Source organism: Papaver somniferum, unplaced genomic scaffold, assembly GCF_003573695.1.
Source record: "Papaver somniferum cultivar HN1 unplaced genomic scaffold, ASM357369v1 unplaced-scaffold_132, whole genome shotgun sequence".
NCBI classification, from domain to species: Eukaryota; Viridiplantae; Streptophyta; class Magnoliopsida; order Ranunculales; family Papaveraceae; genus Papaver; species Papaver somniferum.
Genome location: NW_020622381.1, coordinates 22876698 through 22897684, shown reverse-complemented (window position 1 = coordinate 22897684; position 20987 = coordinate 22876698). Strand labels below are relative to the sequence as shown.

General features: G+C 35.6%; 1 protein-coding gene across 1 annotated transcript; it reads right to left on the bottom strand.

Annotated features, from left to right (window-relative positions):
* Nucleotides 1-45: 45 nt before the first annotated feature.
* Nucleotides 46-14048, bottom strand: LOC113333075 (vacuolar protein sorting-associated protein 52 A-like). Its single transcript, XM_026579565.1, has 19 exons — nucleotides 13677-14048; nucleotides 13536-13593; nucleotides 12899-12994; nucleotides 12648-12749; nucleotides 7022-7105; nucleotides 6428-6508; nucleotides 5798-5941; nucleotides 5116-5207; nucleotides 4597-4678; nucleotides 3980-4162; nucleotides 3392-3507; nucleotides 3239-3297; nucleotides 3027-3127; nucleotides 2396-2446; nucleotides 1737-1916; nucleotides 1503-1637; nucleotides 920-994; nucleotides 667-724; nucleotides 46-586 (listed from the first exon to the last, which is right to left on the bottom strand). The coding sequence occupies exons 1-19, from the start codon at nucleotides 13748-13750 to the stop codon at nucleotides 282-284; spliced, it is 2076 nt and encodes a 691-aa protein (XP_026435350.1). The 5' UTR covers nucleotides 13751-14048; the 3' UTR covers nucleotides 46-281.
* Between the last annotated feature and the right edge of the window lie 6939 nt (nucleotides 14049-20987).

Sequence of the window (20987 nt, the reverse complement as noted above, 5' to 3'; positions counted from 1 at the left end):
TAGAATATCAAAGAAAAGTGAAATTGAATTTGCAAAGTTCCAACGAGGAAAACATTGTAAATTTTTTTTGAAGCAAAACACATTATAAAGTCTCTACTGCATATAGTACTGGAGGTCGAGGGAATATAAGTTCCTACAATCAATTACAACAAATGGGTAAATGATTAACAATGTCAGTGAAATGTTGGAACCCTATATTGTCAGAACTTTTTAATGCTTCACTGATTTAGAGTCCAGGTCTGTACGAACAAATCATCTTTACTTGTACAAGAATTAAGAACCTAGAAAGTTCTCGAGTACTTCCTGATTTCATACATTATTGAAGAGATGGAAACCAGATCCTTGTTTAATGTCAAACCACCAGGGATACGTTTGATGCAATCGGAAAGCCGCGTGTAGTAAAGTAACAATTGAGTTAAGGCAGCTCTAAGGATCTCCATACCGCAGAGGAAATTGCTAAAAGAAGTTATAACATCTTTGTGCATTAGCTCTATTGCAGCTTTCCACCTGCTCCCAAAGTCTTTCACAAGTGGCTCAACATCAGAGACTGATATGGGCTTTTCCGAGCTAGAGTTTGGGTCTTCGGCTGGACAGCAACAGGCAAAATTAAGTCTCGCAAATCACCTTCAATGGGAAAAGCGTTACAAGAATTGAACCAATACTTACAAGCTCGAGTCTTCACAAACTTGATTAAATTACTGAAATACTCAAGCAATAATTCTTCCTGTACCACAAAATTCATCACACTTCAGGCTCAATGACTCACTTCTGAAAACAAATATTTCTTAATATACAAAGGTAACCTAGATTTTGCTGAACCAGATAATTGAGTAGTCAGTTCTTGTTGATAACATTAGTAAGACATGTAGTCAGTGTGATGATCAAGGTAATTAAACGAAGCTAAAGATTTGGTTTGTACCACAAAAGTGACCGTGTTGCTCTTAAGAAGCTCTTCAAAATGCATCTGTGTCTTGCCACCTTCTGGACCAGCTTCCTACATTAGTTTGGAGATACAATAAGAATAGCTTAACAGAAATATTGATAATACAGCCGCAGTTCAGCAATTGGAGTTTTTTTTTTTTTTTTTTTTTTTTTTTTTTTTTTTTGAATCCGAGGAGGCAGTTGAATTACATGCAGATCATATAATGATCTGAAACACACAATTCTTCCCCTGATGCCTTCAGATAAGTCTAACCAGCTTCATGTGGCAGCCTTAACTTTCACTGACGCAGAGGGCACTCTCAGGTTAGATCCATTTCTTTAAAAAAGATGTTTAGGTCTAGGACAGAAACCTAGCAAATGGATAATCTAATTGGTCAGACTAATACGCAATCCTTCCAGGTTTGTTGGTGTGTAGGGAGCAGATTGCTTGTCATGCACTAGAAAAGTATACACGGGAGGCTGTAACGTGTTTCAGAAGAAGGATCAAAGTCATGATCATATTCAACTGAACAGAGAGATTGTTCGGGAAAAGGGTATCCAAACAGAACATATATTCCCACCTTCAGCACAGCAATAGTCATATCATAATTGTTGATAAGGAACACACTTTGCAACTTTGGCTTTGTAAATGTTTTAGCGAGCTTATTAATCAAGTCATCAACAGCCATTCTCAGACGTTCCAAGTTTAACTCAAGCTGCAGGTACAAAATTGAGATAAGTATGGTTACTCTCATTGATAATCATGGTCGGGCAAATGAATATAATCTGACAATGACCAATTAACTCTATCTAACCTGACCATCTCCATATTCGACATTGAGGTGAACTAGTGAAGCTGAGAACTCAGCATAACGCCTCATAACGTAGTGTGGATGGACATCATCTTCCCATAGTGTCTTTACGTTGGCGGTACGCAAGCTGTTTAGATGCATATCAAATACCATCTTGAACCGAGGCCATAACGAAATATTGATCTGTTCAAATTAAATTGTACCAGTTGAAGTGATCGAGTAAAACAAGTAACGGAATTTGCAAGAAAATTATTAGAATGAGTGGCTAGTGAAAGGTCAGTGGATGACTTTCTGGTGTGCTACTTTAATAGGCACAGTCTGTCTATAGGGTGTCCAGGAAGGTATGTGAGAACAATTCCTCAACTTTCACATCTGAGGGTACCTATATACAGCTACAATATGCTAAAACGGTACCACCAACAATTAAACCGATGCAAGCCTTTTACCTAGAGGTGGGGGCAGCACCTACAGCCTAAAACTCACAGTGAGTGAGATTTTATCCGCCACGTGTAATGCGAACCCCACCTTCAAATTTGCAGCGACTCAAATGGTCGACTATGGCCAAGCTCAGCATCTTATACCCCAATTCAGTCCATTGGTACTTTCACCTCCTTATACAAAATGAAAAACCAATACAGCTGAATTTGTTCAGGAAGGCATACCTTGTCCAAATACGAGTCCAAGCATGGAAGCCTTCTTCGAGACATAATGAGCTGAAAAAGAATCCCATTAATCATGGCATCAAGGGCAAAGTAACAAAAACCATAACCGTAGCTAAAAAACTAAATCAGCACTTATCAACTCCTCTAATCTATGTTGTGTTAGGCACTGGGTTAGGCGCCAAGCCCTTCGCCTCGCCTAGACGCGCCTAAGAAGCCCGCGCCCAGAAAATAAAAATATGACACATTTTTGCGTCTAGGGCGTTTTATTATCTAGGCGCCCCTGCACGCCTAGGCGAGCGCCTAGGGCGCCTTTCACAACATGGCCTCTAATCACAAGCCAGTGTGTATTTTTGAGTCAACTTAAACTGTTCAGAAGAATACTAATGTTTTTAAAATCCCCCAGCATTAGGGCCTCGGTGGAGTAATGTCCAATGATGAACATTATGGTTCTTGCTGTGCTAAAATATTAAGTTAACCAAACAAAATCTTATCTAGATGTTCAGTTTACCAAAAGCTTGGATTTGAGGGTGGCCCAAACTTCTCATGCTAAGAACCACATCTCTAAAGAACCACGTCTCAAAGGACTTCAATTAAAGTGCGAATTCTTGAAAGAAAAAATCTCAAAACATACCTGGTGTTGGTGAATTATGCGGATCATAAGCATTAGTCCGATAGCATCAAAACAATTCGGAAGAATCAAATTGAAATGCTCATCAATCACCGCAAATGGGCCTGAAGACAAACATTGGAAGGTCATCAATTATCAATATCACGATTTCCAGACGTTTCGGATTACAAACACATCAATTAGTAAAGAACCAGGGATATAATACTGGTCAATACCTGCAAATATTTCGTAAAATATCGATTCTTCACCGAAGAAGTCATCACAGAAAAGGTACCTGAAGGATGAGAGAAATGTCAGGATTTTTATATGATCCAGAAATGTTAGAATCATGAATTATACACTTGATAGATAAAATAAAATCTTATTACTCTGAAGTTGCCGTGTCCATCAGGAGCTTGTGCAAACTTCTGAAGAGAACTTCATAAGGGTATTTGAGAGAGCTGGCTTCTGCTATATGTGGAATCAACGCGGGTTGTTCAATTTCCTGATATATTGAAAAACACACTACATGATTATTTAAAGAAGATCAGCTGCCAGTTATGGAAGTATCTTGGCTGCAACCATGTCACGTACAGCCTGTGAGACGCTGTTTTGAAGCTATGGTGTAGTTAGATATGATGGACCACTATAAGATTCTTCTAAACAGATATCACTTTATGACTGTCTGAAGAGCTAGTTTTCCTTCATTTAATAATTAAAGAAAAAATGATGGAAAACTGTCTATTTTCAAATAATTGCCATCAAAATTTTGTGTTTGCGACTACCGAGGTTTGAATTTTTTATCCACCTGTTTCCCCCCTAAGGCTAGGCAAGATGCGATGATGATGTAAGAATAGCATTCTCTTAAGAGTGACAACAAGATGAATATGCATGTGCAATAATAAGGAAAATTCAACAGCTAAAAAAACAATCCAAATTAACTATTAAGGGAAAGAAGTTTAGTGGCAAAAGAAGACCTTCAAAATATTTATTCTCTCCCCTAATGCAAATACAGCAGATCGGTTCTTCAAAGGTTCTCTTCCTATAGAAAAAAGGCTAGTAGCCCTGGTCTCAACCCCAATCAAATCACTTGGTGTTGCAATATCTAGTTGTAATTTCTCTACCGCTTGTATGTATGAACGAAAATGTGCACTTAGAACCTGCAAAATAAAGCAAAAAAATTTCAACAGTTAACATAACATTTTGTTGCATGAGGCTAATTTATTTCCCTATAAGAAAACATCAGCAAAATCATGGTTCAGTATTAAAGAGATCGAGTCATCAGCAACCTCCAAAAACAGTATAAATTAAAAATGATTTCTATCTATATCCCCCAAACTTCTTTGACTGCTATCTTTCCAATTTTGGTGTTTTGAACGCTTGATGATTAGACAAGATACTGGAGCTCCTCAGAGAAATGACCATGGAAGACCAACGTAATTCTCAAAATCAATGAACCTTATAACTTGATCCTCACTGCTAATCCCTGATCTATTGGAAGAACATTAGGTGAAGATTCACCTATCCTCCTCAGAATGTAATCAAACAACATGAGGTTCATGAAGAGGATTTTCATATATATATAATTACTCACTTTATTCATTGTGTCAACATATGCTCCACGAACCTCCATGTATACTTCTTTACCATGTTCCTTGAGGAAGATTATCACATATCTGGAATTTCAAGAGATAATGACTTACTGTTAATACAAATGTTAGTGGGCAAAAAACAACATTAACTACTATAAACTTGAATCAAAATCCCGTATAATAAATATCTGTTTTTCCTTTTCCATGCAGTTTTTTCCGTTTCTGTTGCTTGTTTTTATTTCTGGTACAAATGAATGGACAGATGTTTGAATTACTCCACCAACAATTGAACTTAAATAAAGAGATGGTGATAAAAAAAAATATACTTAAATAAACAGATACTGCAAGGAGGACTCAGCGATCTAAACTATTAACATTGGTTTACACAAACAAAAGAGCAGTACAACTCTTTCAGGTTTATTTCGGATCAAGTTCATATGGATTTTAGCATAGGATAAGCATAAAAGAACCCTACATCCCTTTATCTCAATGTTAGTTCGAATTCAAGAGACAAAACTTACTTATATTTTAGAAGGACACTTTGTTGAAGGATCTGGATATTCGTTTTGGGCTTTCTCAAGGCATGAAGCTTCTGAACGATGAATTCTGACACCTATGCAAAAGTCAAAGTCGGATACATATATCAAATCATGATTTTTGTAAGTGAAAATCAAGTTATCATTTTAACAGAAAATTCTGGTAGTTTCAATTGTAAACAAGTTCATAGATCACAGATAGTGAAATATCTGTAAACTGGATGGACAGTATCTAAACAACAGGCCCAACATCAAATCTAGTGAGCCAAATGCCATAAACTTCATGAATACCTAGCCAGTACTAGCTTTCTAAATATGCTCGAACAACTAAGGCACGTCCTATCAACTAAGAGGTTTGGCAACATTTGAAATTTTCATATTTCATTGGTGGAGCAGAAATAGGAGGCATGAATTGGCTTGACATGTATGCATCATTATGGAACACTGTAATACTCGAATTCTGGTGTACAAATTATACTTTATCATAACATCTTTAACTCTCACTAGACATCGCATGATTCCTCTTCAAAAACTAAGTATGCTTCAAGTCACGAAGACAGTTGGTCTAGACCCTAGAGTTACGTCGAGTTTTGAAAACCTACTTTTTCCCAAAGTTCTAAATGACATGAAAATTTGAGATAGATGAATCCTTGCTTTTATACCAAACCTTTGAAATTGCTTTTTGCCGAAGTTTTTCCAGTTCAGGCTGAACATCTTTCAGAGCTTTTGAAGATTGGACCATTGTATCCACTTCGACAAACTTCAGCTTCTTACTCAATATCTCTAGAGTTCTCATATATTCATCATTAACCTGCATCATAAAACCATGTCTGTCATGGCAAATGGCTATGAAATAACAAGGGAGCAGATCAGATTCTTCATTCATACAAGGTGACATATCTTCTTCTCGGACAGAATTTAAGGATATTGACCACAACTTGAGTACGAGATTCTTATATACAGAGTTTGTTCTCACTAAATACCAAGGAAAGCACAAATAAAGGAAGTCACACACAATAATACAGCAGAACTACTATATGGGAATTACCTTGGGACCATACAACATAATTCTTATAGAAAGGTTACATCCACGGAAATCACACCAAGTTGGGACCAAAGAAACTTTTATTCTTATATGAAGGTTATTTTATTTCTATAAAGAGTATTCTTATGCGGAGGTTACATGTATATGAATCGTTAGGCGTGAGCATGTATGCGGAATCTCAGACAATGATCACATAAACATAATTTCTGAGAGAAGAAAAAAAGAAGCTATAGAGCTTTAAAAAAAAACTACCTCGCTGTCCACTATTATGTCTACCATCCTTGGAGGAACAATGATATCTTCAACAAACCTCGCTAATTTCACCTCTGCCCCCTGTAAAAAGCATAGTCACACCTTCATTGTATGTTATTAAAAGCAGAGACAAGAAAAGAAAAAAGTGAATTATAGAAAAACCATGATATTGTCAGAAGATCTCCTACTGTGTAAAATGATCTACTCAGATCAATTAGAATGAACTGGGAAGTATGTCAGTTCAACAAATCTCTAATTAATTGGTATCTCATAAACCTCAATTGGTATCTCATGATATCCCATCAAGCTGTAAACAACCAGTTTGTTCACAGCTAATTAATTTGCTTGAAGCCTGAAAGCAAGATATATTTGTGGATACCCTTAGCAAACTGGATCAGGTCCAAGTCTCAGGTCAGTTGATGTGAGTTATGACTACATCAACATGAGAACTCAACATTGTTGGCGAGGACCAGGTGAAAACATGAATTAATTAATGACGGTTTGGATTTGCAAATTCGTACCAATTTCATGCATTTTGTCTTCATTTCAGGCCACAACAAAGCATAAACATTAAAAAAGATAATCAATAACTACCTTGCGATTCTTCAGTTTTAGACCCATATCCATGGACTTCTCTTGCAGACTTTTTATTTCTGAACTTATGGAACCAATTTCTCCCTAGCACAAAATTTTTGTTACTGTTAGTGATTTCATATGATAGGATCTCATTAAAACAACGATATAATACATTAGAAAAGATATAAGAATCTAAAGGTACATCACAAAAAGAAACCACGCATTGCCTAACTATAATGTACGAAGTAGGCCTGAAAAAAGAAAGAAGCTAGTACAACACAACCGAACAAATTACCATGAGAAAGCTAAATGAATACATTCAAGGGATCAAACGAACTGAATAAGCACGTGGGAAATGTTGTGCCGAGAGGTTCATATTGTTCTTCAAGGCATTCCAGGATCCGGCATCAGAAACGAAAAACTACAGATACAACGGAAGCTAATGCACAATAAACACAAAAGACACAGAAATTTACGTGGTTCGGCAATGGCCTACGTCAACGGGCAGCAATTCACTTACTTCATATATCAGAGAATACACAATGCACATGACACTCAACACCCGTTTTTCTTCTTCACATTCTCAACTCACCTTCAAATCTCCCCCGACTCTCCCAGCCCCAAATTTATGAGAGGATCTACATCTTGCTAATGGAGAGATTACTTCTCTTCTTTGTGAGGAGATGTCTACAACCTAAGGGTTTAGACAATATTGATATAGATGATGTAGATACCTATAACCTAAAGGTTATGCCTTTATTTATAGGCTTACAATACTTCAAGTAGGAAACCAAGCTTTACTCTAATTTAGGAAATCCAAACTAGCTAAGATAGGAAACCCTTGTTTAGATAGAAGTCTAAACACATTCCAAAAATCCGTAAAAACTAATTTAGGAAATCACATTTATGTTTCCTAAAAATCAAGCCAATACCCAACAATTCTCCACCTTGGCAAGATTTCCAGGACAACTTCAACTTCACTATTCTCTGATTTCTCCACCTTGGCATGAAATCTCGACATTCACCTTCCACGCCTTCATATTCTACTGCCTTCAATCACCCGGAGGTGCCAATCATCCGTAGATGCTTCAATTCCACTAAAGGACTTCAATACTTCACTCACCCATAGGTGCCAACCATCCGAAGATGTTTTACTTCCATAAAAGGACTTCAATACTTCACTCACCCGTAGGTGCCACCCATCCGAAGATGTTTCAATCCCTCATAGGGCTCCAATTCTCCAATCATCTAATGATGCCTTCATACTTCAATCATCCTAAAGATGCTGCACTCCCACAAATGGGCTTCAATTTTTCATTCATCCGAAAACGTTGTACTGGTACAATTTCCAAAATCCTTGTCTAAGGTTCAAATGTGTCAACCGACACCAACACACCAAATGGTGTTTCAAGTTCCTTTTAAGGATGCAATGTGCTTCAACACGTGCTTCACAAATTCAATCCCATAACAGGGCTGCAACTGTGTCTAAAGACACCAACATACTAATGCACCTAAAGATGCTGCAAACGTAAGTCATTGATTTAGTTCAAGATGGCCACTCTTAAAAATCATCAATTTTTTCGTAACTTTGCTGATTTTTCAACAATTCCAGCTATCTATGAATTCCTGACGCGTTTTCAACTTCATAGATCCTCACATGCACATATTGTTCAAACTTGCAAGATTCAATTCTTTGCACATTTGCTTCAACTTGTAGGATATAGTCTTTGACTTCAACTCACCACTTCACTTGTCAAATTTGAGCTCTTCCTCCATCCTACTTCTTCAAATTCCAACACTTTGTTTTTACATGCGGAGTTCAATATTTCATCACATCCAATTGTATGGTGTACCCCCATACCGACGAAGTTCTCTTCAAAAGATGAAATAATTCATACCTTACAAAGCAGTCTTTGTAAGTTCCCAAACATCTGTGTGAACACATTCCAATATTTCATATGTGGTGATATTCATGATATTTTCATATCTTCAAAAAACTAGAATTTTCTACTTCAACTCCAAGCCTGATTCTTTCTCCACCTTCACACAATGTTCGCAAAATCCTAAACTGCATGATTCTGCGTTCTTCAAATTCATGACTTAACTGCATGATTTAGTCTTCAAATGTATTAGATTACGCACTATCTAACGCTTCTATTTCCATATTCAGCAATATAGATTTTCATTCTTCAATCCTTTCATCACTGCAACAGCATTGGAAAACTTCTTCAATACTCCACCGTTTAAACAACTTTAAACCCCACGGAGTTAAATGGATTTTAGATTCTTATTCAAACTTCTCGAGTTGCACCTAAGTACTTCAAACTTCTCGAGTTGCACCTAAGTACTTCAAACGAATGCTTAATATCTTCAACTTCAAACTCCAACTCCTAAAAGTCAGAAACCATTCCCTAGAGGATGTACATGATACATAAACATTCAAACACTCGAGAACTTCCACATATTCTTCATCAACATCAGATCTTCATGTTCCAACATCCACGTTTGAACTTGAAACTTCTTTCCTATTTTCCAATGCTTTTTCCTATGACAAAAAGCAATTCAATTCAATTCAATTCACATACAACATTCTTCAAATAGTTTGCGGTTTCTTCGCTTAACTATATTCTTCACATGTAGTATTGTACCTTATAATTGTGAAGTGCCACAATGATACCTTGTTTCTTGCAACCAAGTTTTCGCCTCAAAAAACGTAATGTATCCACATGACCAACCTGTTTTTCCACCACGGTCTTGCACTTCTTCAACTTGATGACTTCAAAAGGTAAACACCTTCATTCTCCATCAAATATCATCAAAACAACAAACGTAACAAACCACCTAGCTCCTCTTTTAAAAACAGTAAATCAAAGAGGTGCCTGCAAACATCCGAGTGGATGATTCAAAATGTACCATATTTGGGGTGTTCAACGGTACAAAAAATTCTGCTCATACATTGTTGTGTAAACAACAAAAGCTTGCAGAAATTCAATGCTCATAAGCTAACTCTACAAGTAAGCTTCAAACTCAACACATTCAAACAAACCCTTCTTCAATCATATGCCCAAGGTGCATATGCCAAAGAAACTACAACTCCACCACACACAATATCTCCATATAGGAAATCCAATTACCGCGTCTTCAATCGATCATGCTCATAGCTAGCTGCTTCAAACAATTCCTCGTGAAATCAAACTCTTCAACCAGAATTTAACAACCCTCCGCTAGTGCTCTCACAACACTAAGATATTCAAATGGTCGATAATTCTCACATGAAACCTACTAATAGATTTCTGCAATCCTCGCTACACCATGCAACTGAGGCAAACTTGAGTTTAACTTATTCTTCGATTCCTTCGACTATGTCAAGGACATGATCGAACTAATGACAACCGGTAATATTCACAATCGTTCCCCTTGGTACTTTGAACAATTCTAAGGATCTTTGACAAATTCGATTTTTGCATCTTTACCTTTTCCAGCGTACAAACCATTCAACTTGTACTTCAAACATGATACTCTTGTTTCCTAGCAACTTGGCTTGCAAAGCAAGCACATTCAAACGGAAAACTGACTATGTATTCCCAAATAGTCCACAAAAGTCTCAAACAAACGAGGTAAAGACCAAAAAACCAACTAAACACCTTTATCAAACTAGTTAACAAGGTTATGGAAATACTTACCCGAAGCTATGCAAAATACATAGGGTTTATACCTCAAGAAATATTCCAACGTCAAATCCTCCCTTCATGTAGAGCTTCAAATTCAAAAGTGTATCAATCAACAATCAACGATTGTGAAATAATTCAAATACATTCGTATATGAGTAATTGATGCTTCAAACGGTGTTTGTCAAATCAGAAAATCCACCTCTTCACCTTGATGCAATTCAAACGATCTTGTTTCCATGATTCTTCACATGAGGCTATACAATGATTTTCTGAATTCCAAAGTAACTTTGATTTCAAATCGACATAACTTGATTCTACAACATGCCTATTGATGCATCTTCTTCTAGGCTTTTACTTCAATCTCCAAGTATGTCTTCTTCCACAAATCCTCCCACGTTTTCTGACGAAACTGTTACAACTTTGCACCATAGTTCTAAAACTGTCACCAATCTTCACCACAAGTTTTCAGAACTATCACGATTCTTCTACCACAAATTTCAGTCAAAAAACGTCACCTTGTCTTTGTGTTCTTCTTCAAATTTGACATCTTCTTGATATCTTCACATACCGTTTCTGACCCAATTCAAACGAGCAAACCCTAGATTTCAAGAACCTAGACCTAGGCTCTGATACCAATTTGTTGTGCCGAAAGGTTCATATTGTTCCTCAAGGCATTCCAGGATCCGGCATCAGAAACGAAAAACTACACATACAACGGAAGCTAATGCACAATAAACACAAAAGACACAGAGATTTACGTGGTTCGGCAATGGCCTACGTCCACGGGCAGCAATTCACTTACTTCATATATCAGAGAATACACAATGCACATGACACTCAACACCCGTTTTTCTTCTTCACATTCTCAACTCACCTTCAAATCTCCCCCGACTCTCCCAGCCCCAAATTCATGAGAGGATCTACATCTTGCTAATGGAGAGATTACTTCTCTTCTTTGTGAGGAGATGTCTACAACCTAAGGGTTTAGACAATATTGATGTAGATGATGTAGATACCTATAACCTAAAGGTTATGTCTTCATTTATAGGCTTACAATACTTCAAATAGGAAACCAAGCTTTACTCTAATTTAGGAAATCCAAACTAGCTAAGATAGGGAACCTTGTTTAGATAGAAGTCTAAACACATTCCAAAAATCAGTAAAAACTGATTTAGGAAATCACACTGATGTTTCCTAAAAATCAAGCCAATATCCAACAGGAAATGGTTTCAAGTTAAAGAACTCATGCATGATTCAGTAAACATCCGGAAGCTTGTTCCTATCTGAATCTTATGTCTTCGAATAAAACTTCAATTGGTTTTAAGCGTTTTAATTTATAATCGAAGGTTATGTAAAAGTTAAATATTAAAAGGTCGAGAATTAAGTAACACCTTTTTCAGTTTTTCCAGATCAAACTATGATTAATCAAGCAACTTGAACAAAGCTTGGTACCGACCAAACAAAACTTCAATTGGTTATAGGCATTAAGCAAAAGTTATGCAAAGGTTAGAAACTAGAACGTCAGGAATTAAATAACACCTTTTTCCAGTATAAAACTACGATTTTTCGAGCAACTTGGACCAAGCTAGGTACTGTCCAAATATCTATTACTGTGCTACTGAAAAAGCTTGTGCATTTGAGATCTAACTGATTAAAAGAAGTAGTAAATATGACTAGTTGGTTTGTTTAGGCAATTCTAGACTTGCAGCTAATTAACTAAAGCAATGTGCAAAAAAATTCATGAACATTCTTAATGACTGATGTTCAAAATTACATCATGAACAATGTGTACACAGGAACTTATTCGATGAATTTGTCTACTATGTTATACTCCGCTTTTACAGTTCCACTCCACAAATTATGCTAGCAAAATTACTGAGACCCATCGATATGCAGTACCATGAATACACGATTTTGATTTTCAGTACAGAGAATAGAAGTGAGGAAAGGTAATGTATAAGAATGTGAGATACCTGGAATCCACTGAGAAGAGTTTCCATCTGTGATAAAATGTTATCACAATCACGAATTTGATCATGAAGAGAGACTAGATTGTCACTCTCTTTTATATATTCCTGCATGGATGAAACAGGAATGATGTCACCCAAAAGACTTCATAATTGTTGGAAAGCTGGACAACTCATTTATTGAGAGCATCAATATAAGTAAGCTATTACTGCGATTTAACTGCTTGTGTCAGATCTTAAAGATGGCTGAACCAAACCTGAATGGAGTTTAATTCCACTTGTCGCACATCATTCTCAACCCCCTTCGCGTATTCTCGCAATTTTGTCCCTTTGGACAGTATATTTGCCACTACCTATGAAACAAGAAAGAATAAAACAAGTATGGTAAGTAATTTACAAAATTAGTAACATTACTACATAAGGCAACACAGGGAGAAGCTATCATAGTTACCAGAAATAGTTCGATCCACAAATTACAATCATACACATTTAATAAATATCTCCCTAAAATCTCACACAAAAGTTAACTGTTTGCAGGAAATTTTAACTAATGTAGCGTACATTCTAGATACAATAGATAATGGGGTGAAATAAATCATCAAGTTATAAATTGTGTCCATGTTACAGATACACATAAGGTTTATCAACTAAACCGTCAAGCATACAACAGAATGATCAACTAATGGAGTAGCTAGAAAGTGGTGGTAGCAACCAAGTGTTTCCAAACATGTATGCAACATACTAAGCCAGCATCAGAAAAGATATTTTGCTAAAGTTAACACTTTCATTAACTTGAATCAGTTTGCAGACTAACTACCGATAGAAATAAAACCTAAAAAAACATGAATAATAACTTCAGCAATACCTATAAGAATATGCATTCAAGTTACTTACATCGTCGTTTTTACACTCTTCTAATTCCTGTTCTAATCCTTCCAATGAGACATCATCGCTGCACAAGAAATCCGTCTTCAAGTCGTTAGAATGATGACCAAAAGAAATTGATGAAAAAGGTTCTTACCAAGAAATAGTTACCGGCTTGAATCTTCGTCAAAAGCCAAATCCCCAACAAACACACCCAAATCAAATCCAGATTGATCCATCATCATCTAACCCAAATCTGACAGAGACTTCAGATCTTGAGTTAGCAATTTCATATACTTCCTGTTACTATAAGTCTAAATCGATAATGAATGAACGATCTAACAACAAACGAAATGTGAATCCAAAGAAAGACGATAATCACAGATTTCAATCACCGATCCACCAGAAGAGATCTTGACGAAGATCTTCGTACCAACGTTATGGAATTCCGATAAGAGATTTTCCTGAGATAATACTCAAACCTCGAAGAGATTTTTTTAGGGCTTGACAAATCAATTCCTCGGATCAGACATTGGGACCTCTGAATTTAGTCTAAAGAGTGTAAGAAAGAATAGAATGCGGTGTATCCAAGGTGTAAGACAATACAATGTCTGGTAAAAAGATAAAAGAAGAAACCTTGTAAAATGGGAATTTGACAACAAGAAGGGTGTGTAGCTAAGGGCAAGAATTCTCAAAACCAGAAGTTTGGCGATTATGATGCCACTATGGGATGGCCAAATTGTGGTTCGAAGTATCGTGGGTAGTTGCATATCATGGTGGAATTACTACCGCATGAACGCGCATATACATCTAATCCAATCTCATTTAAACTCATATCTTAGTTATATTCTAATCTCATGTAAATCTACATTAATCTCATACTAATTTTATGTAATATAGCTGAATCATCCCAAGCAGCCCCCAAAAATTGTGGTTCGAAGTATCTAATAAAAAAAGATGAAGCTATTTGCAGGAATTATATATATATATTTTACAATAAATAACACCCATACTTTGACAAAACATTCATGAGAGGTTATGTGTAAACATAATTAATCAGATTAATCAGACAACCCAACAATCGTGATCTTTCAGGGTAGTCGAGGAGTTTTCATCCAATCACAAGTGACCTTATATACTAATGTGATCATGCAAGCCGATCAAAGCAGAAAGAGCGGTGAAAATGATGTAAATATGGTAAAACTATTCCAAATTTCAAATTTAAAGTTTGAATTGTTTTTTAACTTTTTGTGATTTTTAAATTAAATTGTTTTGTGAACTGCAAGTAAAACGATATAGAGAGGATTAACAAATATCAAAAGTCATATATTTCCAATTCCAATATGAATGTTGTTACAACATTCTTAAGAAGTTGAGCATATTTGACCTTCAGTTATGTCTATTGGCTAGGCTTCCCTATTTACATCACCATACCAAGGTACACTTATTTTTCAAGTAAATCCAATAGTTTCACCAATCTCCTCATTAGAAACAAACTCATCACCTCAAGTGCCTACTGGCATACCTGTTGTTCATATCAACATTCAAATTTCAATATCAATGTTCATGGTAATTCAAGAAATTATAAAGGTCCACGTCAAAAAACATAAAAAAAATGAGAGAAAACGCAGAAGCCCTGATTCGGCAGGTAGATTCGCGGAATGGAGAAACATGTAATAGTTTGTCCTTTCCTAACACCGAGGCCTTTTCAGCACAATTGGCTCCAAAGTTGGCAGAAAACTTTGCAGTTAACCGTGCAGGAGTAATATAAGGATGGGTTACCTCCTATGAAGCAGTTGCTGGGTTACCGCAGTTGTGCCTGTTGAAAACCTCACACAGTCGGATGACGGCAGTGGCTAAGAGGGGATATCATCGGTGGAGGATTCGGTCATTACAAATGATATCATAGCAGAAAACTTGTCACCTGTCGAGGGTGAGAATGTACGTTGGACGTGTTGGGTCAGGTACTTGTCTCATGAGTGGTAGGGAACGTCAGATATCTGGGTTTGAATATATTCCGGAGCAGGTACTGGTCTAGCATCTGCCTACTACACCATTTTACCTTTCAACTAGTAAACTGTTATTACCCGCAAACTGGGAGATTAATCTCTCAGTTGCAAACTCAATTCTTTAAAAATGGTTGATCTTAGGTCAGACTCAGTTACCAATCCCAACCTTGACCCAAACACTTCTCCAGTTTATAAGGATTGGAGGAAAGAGAAACGTATCCAAAATATTTTCAATAGTTTGTTTTATTCTTATTTTTAATTATTATTTAGGAACCGGATCCCTTGACTTAGGTTTTTAACTTAATTTTTGACTCGAGTTTTTGGCCATTGATGTAATCACATCTAGCCGTCCGATATCTAAGTCAATACAGTATATTAAATTTTTGGGTATAGTTCCGCTCAAGGTTCAAGCCGAGCTGATAATTAATTGATTACCGTGTATACGAATACGAAAATATGACAAAAATATGAAAAGAAAATCATAGCACAAATTCATAATCGAGGTAAAGATATGGACAGATTTAAAATGTTTTAACTGAACTGAAGAAGCTTATCACCGCAAGTTGTTTCGATGAAGAAAGAATTAGTATTAGGATTATTTGATTTACAACCGCAACATAAATTGCAGGGCCTCAAAGATACCAAAGATGAGATTGATTTTCACTTTTCACCTTTTGCTCGTGAGTTCTGCCAAGACTACCATTTCATATTACATTTGCTTCACAAAAACAAATCCATTTTGTCAGTTATATTTGATGACAATATTCAATGGAAGTATATTAAATCCTTTAAGTAGTTAAAAAGACTACACACGAGCAACATCAATCATATAATGGTTGTTGCGATTCCTCCATGTGCAGAAAAATGAGTTTTATTAGCTTTATAATCTAGGTTAAGTCAATCACTTAATACATCACTTAATCTACGTGCGTAGCTTTATGTCAGCTAAACGATCATAATGTTCTGTTCCATGAAATCATATAATGACAGAGGTTATCCATGAAATCCATGTTTCAAAACGATCTAGGGGAAAGACGAAGAATAGTGTAGTTAATATTTTTATATATTTCAATATTAAACCTAACAATATTATATAAGTTCACAATATCTTATTCTGAGATATACGATCATATGTATATATGGTAAATGATCAATTAACGGCTTGGCTTGAGTCGAGCAATGTCCACAAATTTGATATAATATGGCTTAGATATTAGACGGATAGATGTGATTACATCAACAGTCAGAAACTTAAGTCAGGGGATCAGGTCCCTTATTATTATCATTGTGTGAACTCCTAAAATGAGTAACTAAATTTAGCTTTGATTGAGGATGAATTTCTATTTCTTGACTTGATTAAGTTATTGTTTTGATTCTACTTTGAAATTATGCACATGATTATCGTTTGTTTTTGAATCCTATTATTGGGGCTTTAAACGTCTGGGAGTTTTTTGGGGTTGTATAGGGTCATGAAATAGTAATCCATAGAACCCCTTATCCACCTATTTTCAATAATACCTAATGTATCCTTAATTGATTAATGTTAATTAGGATGTTTAGGTAAACTAATTAAGGTCGGTGAAGGGATTATACTAATCATTAGATTAAACTTTTGAAAATCAAAACTTTTTTTGGATTTGCAAGAAGGAAAAGGGGATTTTGATGAAATTTTTTGAGAAAGTGACGAAATATATCCTGACAAATAGTCAAGAGAACCTTATAAACATGTCCCTGTTATAGTTTTGATTGATTAAAATCTGTTAAAAATAAAAAAAAATATGGGTTTATCAAGGGGTTACGGTTGGGATATTTCGTTGACCCAAACGAAATCAACACTTTACGGTGGGAAATAAAGAACTCCCAATCGAAAATGTTTTTTTTTTTTTTTGTATTTTCAGAACAAATTCTCGGCCGTATGATAAGTTACGGCAGGAAAAACCTAACCGTAATACAACCTTTTTTTTCTTTTCTTTTCTTTTATGATAATCAGAAGTGTATAAGACTAGGAATTCTTAACTGTAAACATATATTTACATCTTGGATTTCCTAATTTTCCAATCGTATACCTGCTTTACGGTTGAATATTCAATATTTCCCAGCCGCATACCTGCTTTATAGCTAAAGATTCAGCATTATTCCAACCGTAATGAGCTTATACTCTATATGAAAAATGAGTATATGGTTGAACTCATTTTAAGGTTGAGTACATACTGATACTTATAAAATGAGTAGACCTAAAAATTAGTATCACTTTATACTCGATCTTAAATCGAGTACGAACTTGTACTCTTTTTGAAATTGAGTATAAAGTGATACTCATTTTAAAATCGAGTATTAACTTATACTCATTTTGAAATCCCTTATAGCTTTGTACTAATTTTGAAATCGCGTATGAGTATAAACTTATCATTTTGGAATCGGTATAAAACCATACTAATGCAGAACGGAAGCGTGAATAAAGAATTTGATAGTAAAAGTAGGATAATTGCAGAGAAATCTCTGTTTTGATTGATAATAATAATATATGATAACACATAGGACTTGTCTCCTATTTAAATAATTCTAAGACCCAAACATGGAAAATAAAAAATCCCTATATAAATAACGTTCTAGAATTAAATAACTTCTAAATATAAGTAATTCTAAAAATAATAAATACTACTCTAAATTAATTAATCTCTAGTAATAATAATAAAAATATGAACCCTAAATCTAACGGATGTCCTACATCACATACCTATTCTGAAATCGAGTATGAACTTATACTCTATTTGAATTCGAATATAAAGTGATACATATACTCATTATTCATTTTGAGATTGGGTATAAAATTTACTTCAAATATTCATTCTGCATTTTTTGGCCAACTTACGGCTGGGAAATGATGAACTGCTAGCCGTAAACATTACTACGTCTAGGAATTCATCATGTCCCAGCCGTAAGTAAAGAAAACATCGGCTTCCTAGCCGTAAATGAACTACTTATGTCTCAGAAAGATGAACTCCTAGCCGTAAGTATTTCCTGAAACTGAAACGAATCATACTTTGATTATTTTAACGTATTTAAGTAATTAAAAAAAATTAAGGGGTTTTTCGATTCTTATCTAATAAAAGTTATGGATGGAAAATTATTATGGTTGTTTAGTTGTTTCAATTTCTTGATTTTTGATCCCGTCAAAAAAAAAACGAGTTCATGATTTTGATCATGATTGATGAAAGAGAAGAAAAGAGAGGGATAAGAATATAGGTAATATGTTTAATTTAGTTGGGGTAGTTTTGATATATTACATAGATTAGGTCCCCCGTATCCACGTTTTGGTTATAGTTATCATTTTAACCCCCAAAAACCCAGCCCCCTACAACCCCAATAATAGGATTCTTGTTTTTACTAATTGAAAAAGTTAGGGTACAACAACCGCACCCAATATTTCGCTTAGCAATCTACATGGACAAACTCCAATATACTTTCTAGAGAATCAACTAGATAGTCAGACTCAATCTAGATAAAAAGTATATCAACGAGTTTATATCTCAATCTCTCGATTTGATATATACTCAAGCGAATAGAAATTTGCGAGTCTTTATCAAATACTAGAGAGATAACTTGGATGGTACCAAAGACCAATATCCAAGTGTCAATCAATTTAAATCAACAACCAAAAGATCGGATATTCTAATTGATTGATCAACACACAACCTGTGATATTTCAATCATATAACAAAATATAATGCGGAAAAGAAATAACACAGACACCAGAATTTTGTTAACAAGGAAACCGCAAATGCAGAAAAACCCCGTGACCTAGTCCAGTTTGAACACACTGTACTAAGCCGCTACAGACACTATCCTACTCCAAATTAACTTCGGTCTGGACTGTAGTTGAGCCTCAATCAATCTCACACTGATCCAAGGTACATTTATGCTCCTACATCTCTGATCCCAGCAGGATGCTCCGTACTTGATTCCCTTAGCTGATCTCACCCACAATTAAGAGTTGCAACGACCCAAAGTCGAAGACTTTAATAAACAAATCTGTATCACGCAGAAAATTCTACGGTAATAGACAAATCCGTCTCCCACGAATATACCTACAAGTTTTGTTCCGTCTTTTGATAAATCAAGGTGAACATGAACCAATTGATAACCCGGACTTATATTCCAGAAGAACAGCCTAGTATTATCAATCACCTCACAATAATCTTAATCGACACAACGAAAAAAGATATTGCGGAATCACAAACGATGAGACGAAGTGTTTGTGATTACTTTTATATCTTGCCTATCGGAGATATCAATCTCAAGCCAATTATTACAATTGTACTCATGCGATAGAAACAACAAGATCAGATCACACAACTACAAGAAAGTAGTATCGGTCTGGCTTCACAATCCCAATGAAGTCTTTAAGTCGTTAACCTGGTTTAGAAGAAGAAACCAAAGTTTAAAGGAGAATTGACTCTAGCTTAGCACAAATAGTATCACACAGAAGGTGTGGGGATTAGGTTTTCCAGTTGCTTGAGTTCTCCCTTATATAGTCTTTCAAATCAGGGTTTGCAATCAATGTTAGCTTGGTAACAAAGCATTCAATATTCACCGTTAGATGAAAACCTGATTAGATTCAAGCTAATATCTTTCAATCGTTAGATCGAAAACTAGCTTGTTACACACAAATGAAATGCACGTTTCTAGGCTTGTATAACCGTACCCAAACTTGTACATTTGTTGGTTCAAAAATAGTCAACCAAATGGTTAGCCATATGATCACTTTCATATCAATCATATTCTTCTTCACCATAACTAGTTCAAGTGACTCAAATGAACTAGTTAGAGAGTTGTACAATTGCAAGGAAATCTTATGTAACTACACAAGACACAATCGAAACAAAAACGATTTGATTCACTCAAATCGGTTCATGAACTATATAGCCACGGGTTGCAATTCACATTCCTTAGTTTATATAAGAATAAGTTCACAAACATCGTTTTTATATATAACCTACTCAAGTTCGCGGACTTAAGTTCCCGAACGGAGTTCACAAACTCCAGCAGAATTTCTCGGGTCGAGAACTTCCGCTAGTTCGCGGACTTGGCTCACGCCACTATTCCGGTTCTCTTGATCAACAAAGTTCGCAAACTTCGGTTCAAGAAATAAGGACTTATACATATATGTGTTTCCACAACAATGCTTATATCCTCCAATGGTTATATAATCTAAACTCTCATTTCAAACATTTGAAACATTCTTAGAGGACGTTGATATTCTATAGTTGTTATTCACAAACTATTTTTCGTCAAAGTAAGCAATTTTCAAAGTGATTGAAACTTGTCATGAGTTTCGTCACTAGGTAAAGATGAACTTGGCTAAAGCGAAAGCTTACCAACACATATTTCGAGAAATAGATATGCGAGATAAACTCGTCTCGAAATAGCAAATATGTATAATCTAAGTCTATATAGCAAAAAGACTTTTGTC